The sequence below is a fragment of the Colius striatus genome, chromosome 22 (genome assembly GCF_028858725.1).
Source record: "Colius striatus isolate bColStr4 chromosome 22, bColStr4.1.hap1, whole genome shotgun sequence".
In the NCBI taxonomy this organism is placed as follows: domain Eukaryota; kingdom Metazoa; phylum Chordata; class Aves; order Coliiformes; family Coliidae; genus Colius; species Colius striatus.
In genome coordinates this window covers 5,039,672-5,044,910 of record NC_084780.1, presented here as the reverse complement: position 1 = coordinate 5,044,910, position 5,239 = coordinate 5,039,672, and the positions used below count along the sequence as shown (strand labels likewise).

At 47.7% G+C, this 5,239-nt stretch overlaps 1 protein-coding gene across 2 annotated transcripts; it reads right to left on the bottom strand.

Moving 5' to 3' along the window:
- On the bottom strand, positions 1-3,416 carry LOC133627543 (acidic mammalian chitinase-like). 2 transcript variants are annotated; one of them, XM_062013624.1, is made up of 11 exons: positions 3,392-3,416; positions 3,037-3,066; positions 2,539-2,740; positions 2,204-2,260; positions 1,933-2,098; positions 1,697-1,821; positions 1,252-1,360; positions 975-1,160; positions 721-840; positions 480-621; positions 1-320 (listed from the first exon to the last, which is right to left on the bottom strand). In XM_062013624.1, exons 1-11 carry the CDS (start codon positions 3,414-3,416, stop codon positions 316-318), a joined length of 1,167 nt encoding a protein of 388 aa, XP_061869608.1. In that variant the 3' UTR covers positions 1-315. The 2 variants fall into 2 exon arrangements, with proteins under 2 accessions (XP_061869608.1, XP_061869607.1); XM_062013623.1 differs by lacking the exon at positions 1-320 and having other exon boundaries at positions 472-621.
- Positions 3,417-5,239: the final 1,823 nt, after the last annotated feature.

Here is a 5,239-nt window from a genome sequence, read left to right as displayed (position 1 = left end):
GAGGATTGTTGCTTTTGCAGAACAATTTATTTAATCATTATTCCAGGCAATAAGATCAGAGGGGTCTATTTGCTGCAATAGCACTAGTATCTTCATGGCTAATTGTAGCAGAAGCAGCTGATATTATAGACAAGATCATCACGGCAGTTCTGCAACAAGTTTTGATGTTAAAACTCTGGCTGAGTCTGGATGGCTTTGCCTGCACAGGAACCACGTCCACCAGTCACCTGAATCGTTACTCCAACTCATGCTCACATTCCCACTTCCATATTTAGGATCTACAGGGACTGGAGGACTGGATTCCCAATAGATCTGTCAGCCTGAAATGAAAGCAGGAAAAAGTTTTCCCTTAAGAAGGGATTATATTTATAATGGCCTCTCCTCCCTGCCCATCATCCATGGTCCCCTGGATTTCAGGCACACCAGCTTTTTGTGGATGATTTAATAAGTACAAACCCCAGGTTACTCAAGTTACTCACCACTGCTTTCCAGATCAAGACCCTTCTTCAGAGTGTTAATCAGGGGATATTTGCCCTGCTCGCAGAAAGTGCCAGTGAAGTCATCCATATCAAGGGTCCAAACCATGGCACCTCCAAAATTACTCTTCTTCAGCCAGTCAACCTGTTCAGGACCAGGGGAGAAATCCCAGCTAGGCCAGGGATCTCCTACAGCAGAAGGCCTCCTGCCTTATTGTTAGCACAGCCAGACATCCCACCATACCTTGGCACTGAAGCTCCTGACGTTGTCATAGCCAACCCATTCTTCACCCTTGTAGGCATAAGGCACGTCCTCAGAGTTATCCCAAACGTTGGTGGCTCCCTTGTCCAGGAATAAGCAGATCTAGGAGAAAAAGGGAGAGAGGGTAGAGTCAGGAAATGTCTAAAAAAGGAGGCACTTGGAATATTACACAGGATACAAATTCTTTGCTGAGAGGTTTAAGAAGTGTTTGTGTTGGTGGGAGGTAACACACATACCTCATAGTAAGCCAAGAGTCCAGACTGCTTTGTGTAAGGTCCAGCTGGCCCAGGCCCTGTTGTTGGTGCCCCAACAGCAGTGTCAGATGAGTTTTTCAGGTGGAAGCTATGTCCATAGGTTGGGAATCCAACAAGGAGCTTCTCAGCTGGGGCACCATTGCTCTTCCAGTAGTTCATAGCAAACTCCTATATTAAAAGCCATCTCAGGTCAATTCTGTGTCAGGGTCTTTAGGGGAATAGATGAATTCTGTGGAAGAAGCTCCAAAAAAATACTTACAACACTGATATAGTTGTGAACATTGTTGAAAAGAGGGCTGTTCTCCCCAGTGTGTCCATCCCAGGAGCCATGGAAGTCGTAGGTCATCACATGGAAGTAGTCCAGGTACCTATGCAGAACATGGCACACATCTATCTCCCCAGACCTGATGGTTCCCTTGGCACTGGCCATTTACCCCCCAACACCCCTGCCCACATCTCCACTTTCTGCAAATCTGGGACCTTCAACACTGGTGGTGAGCTGGTTGTGGAAGTGTTGGAGCCAATTCTGTCCTCCAGAGGAGGGAGGCAGAGTGGCAATTGTGCTGATATTCTGGGAAGCAGGAGATGTTCCCCAGTTGCACTGAGTGGCTGGAACCAGCCTGCACATAATGGCAGTTTCCCTTCATGGCTTGAAGGAAGACCACTAAAGTCACAGGAATGCCAGCTGAGGGTTTGCTACTCACTTTCCAAGCTCAGAGATCTGGTAGCCAGACAGAATGTTGGAAAGATCTGAAGCAACAGCCGCGGTGATCATGAGACGGGGCTTGCTGACCTGTTTGGCTTCCTGCTCAAAGGCTGCCTTCATTTCCTGAGGGATGCCAAGGGACAGTTCTCACTGTGGGCTCTGTGGGCTCAGGCTTTGCATTAGCCTGGGCTCTAGCCAGAGCAGTGAAGGGCAGAGGGCTTGACCAAGACCTACCTTAACCAGGACAGTAAAGAGCTCCTTGTCCTTGGATGGGCTGCCCCTGGAGCCAGGGTATTCCCAGTCAATGTCCAGCCCGTCAAAGCCGTACTGGCGCAGGAATCTGATGGCAGACTTGATGAAAGTCTGACGGTTCTCAGGTGTGGAAACCATTGTGGAGAACCTGGGGAAGCAGATAAGGACAGAGTTGGGTTTGGGTTGATGCCTCTTCTCGGTTCTTGCTCCCTTTCCAGGGTGCAGTTATGGGAAGGAGATGGTTTGAACTTACTTGGCTGTCCCAAAACTCCATCCTCCAACTGACAGGAGAGTCTTCAGTTTCTCGTTCCTACAAAGAAAGGGAAAATAACATGTTTTATTGGAAATATAAATGTCTGCTGTAGCTGCCTTTGTAGGCTCTGGTGTCTTGGTGTGAAACCCAAACAGCAAGTCCCAAGCACACTGAGTTGCTGGCACCATCCTCAAAGAACTGGTGCTGGCAGCCTGCCCTGCCCTGCCCTGCCCTGCCCTTCCTTTCCCTCCTTGCCCAAATCTGCCCTTTCTCCTTCACAAGAGAGGCTGAGCAGGGCCTGGGAGGGGAAACAAGTGATGCCCTTTGAAACATACTGGTTCTTCAAGTCATTGAAGGACTTGTAAAGCTTCTCATCATCGCGTTCAGTAGTTGTGATCTCGTTGTTGTCCATCCCAGCAAAGGCGTAGATCAGATGGTCACACAGGTACGGGTCGATGTTGTCAGGCAAGAATTTGCCCAGGCCAGCCCTGTACTGGGCCCAGTTGGAAAAGTAACATGACAGCACATAGGCAGAGCCTGCAAGAACATTGAGGAGATGAGGCTGGGTTTGGACAGCACAGTAGTAACTTCAAGCAGAGTATTGGAACTAGTCTGATCAGAAATGACGGGGCAGTGTCTCCCTGCAGGGAGACAGCCTCTGTCTGCCTTGGTCAGCCTCTGTCTGCACAGAGCCCATCTCTGTGTGCCTGCCCACCTCTCCTTCCTCCCCTGTGGCTTGTAAAAGAATGATCTGAGTGTGCTGCTGTTTGCTCTGTGTGTGCCAAACCTGGGGAGGGTCTGGTAAGGTTGTTTTTAGGGTAGGAAGCACGTACCTATGTGGGCGTTCAGCAGGAGGGCCAGACCTGTAAAGGAGAAAGTGTGGGATTAGTCTGAGAACCATGAAGTGAGGGAATGGCTCAAGTGGCAGCAACTCTCTGCTATGGAGACAGCAGTAGCATTTCTATCAGAATGACCACTTTTTGGTTGTTCTAAGGAAAAAGAACTAACCCCACAAGCAGTGCCACACATAATCCTTCCAGAAGTAACTGCTGTATCGTTTCTTTTGACAGAAGAGAGTGTGTTGCATTTAGAACCACCCCAAATCTCTTCTAGAGCCCCCAGTATGAGTGAAAGAGTCACAGATCCTTGTCATAAAGGTAAAGAATGAAGTTCTGAAGCAGGACTTACCGGTGAGCAGAGTGAGCTTGGCCATTTTGGACTGAGTGGATCCTGACTGTCTCACATTTTATACCCTCTGCCCTTTTCATGTCAGTCTGATATCAACAAAGGAACGTTGGAAGACCAAGATTAGATAACACTTACTTTGAGAAATGTTGTTTATGGCGTCAGGGTTTGTGTTCACACTGGTGATTACTCAGGAAGAGCTGGCTGAAGTGTTCACCTTGTGCTGTCATTGTGTCTGCCTGGCAGTGGCAGGCACTGGCAAACCCAACGTTGTTTACAAGGGCCTTATGTCCTCAGCTGGGGTAGTCAGAGAGGTAGGACTGAGGGGGTTTAGGCTCCCAGCAATGGGCTTTTTGAGGGGGGACACATGAGCTGGGCTCACTTGCTGGCAGTCTGTTGGGATCCAAGGGCTTTGTAGTCTGAGCTGTCTCTTGCTCACACCACTTGTGCTTGTTGTCACTTCATGGAATTGTAGACTGTTTCCTGGTGTCCCATTAGGACAGGAAAACCAACTCAGCTTCAGCTGACTCATTCCCCAATGGCCAAGGCAATTTCCTTCATGCAGAAGCATTACTTCTTCAAGTTCAAGCTATCCATGAGAGAGCCCAGGGACAGAAGTTCATGCAGGTTACATTTCCTCCCACATTTATCCCCTCCTCTTTTTGCTCAGCTTCTTCCTCAACTGTGAGACCTCTGTGTTGCCCAATTGTTGATGTCTTGCCTTAGCTTTCTGCACTGATTACTTGGATGTCAGCAGCTATGTGCCTGTTTGGGGCTGTTGATCTGCACAACTTGTCACCACGGAGACAATCTGTTGGCAGCGTGTTTGTTCCTATCATGGAGTGGTGTCTTTGGAAAGTCCTTGGGAATTTTCCTATGGGAATTTACCCCAGATATGTCTTTCTCTAGGTATATAAGTACAGCCTATGTTGAGAGTAGCACAGAGATCAATATTCCTAGCAGTAACACAGATAGCAAGTGTGGACGTTGCTATCTTCTATGTTGACAGACGTTAATGGTTGATATTTCTCTAGCTCTTTTTTCTCTCCTTTCATTTCACACATAGTTCATGGGAACAATAGGAAGCTGTTCAGAATTGTTGAAGCCAGTTTGCTGAAAGCTTCTGAGGAGGGAAAGGGTAATGTTTGGAGGGAGGACCTAAAGGTAAGCTCCTTCTGCCAGCTCATTTTTCCTTCATCTCTTGCTTAAATTCTCTTCAAGGGCTGTAAAAAACCCCAGCTGGGTATGAAGGAAATCTCAATGATTAACTTCTTAGTGTGAAGCACTTTAAGGATGTTAAATATGATCTGGAACTATGGTACAATGTGAGAAACTTCTTTCAAACTATACCTGTCTGGGCAGTGCTTTGTGATGTGCTTCCAGAGGCCTGTGTGGGATCTCATTTCTTCCTGAGCTGAAGGGTTGAATCTCCTGGCAAATCAGCACACTCTGACTTAGCAAATGGTACAGCCTGGTCTGATATGAGCAGCATTAGTTTTCATCTCTCTCATTCTTATCAGCCAGCCTCATAAAGAACTCTTCACTCCCAAAGAATCAGCCAATTCCATCAATTAAAGGAACTGAGTTAAAGGAAGAAGCTGCACATGCAGTTCCTCGGTTTCCAATGAAGTGCACCTTGAAAGCCCTTCAGGAGGCAAAATCAAAGCATTAGCGTGTAGTTTTCACTAAGGAGAACATTTCCTCCTGCTTGATGAGGATCTTGCAGCCTGTGGCTGGGCACTAGCTGCAATTAAGGCGCCCGACAGTAGGTGTCAATGTTGCTGTTCCTCGGTGCCGTTGCAGTGCTTTTCTAGCAGCCTTCTCATCGCATCTCAAGAAGAAACGTGCTTG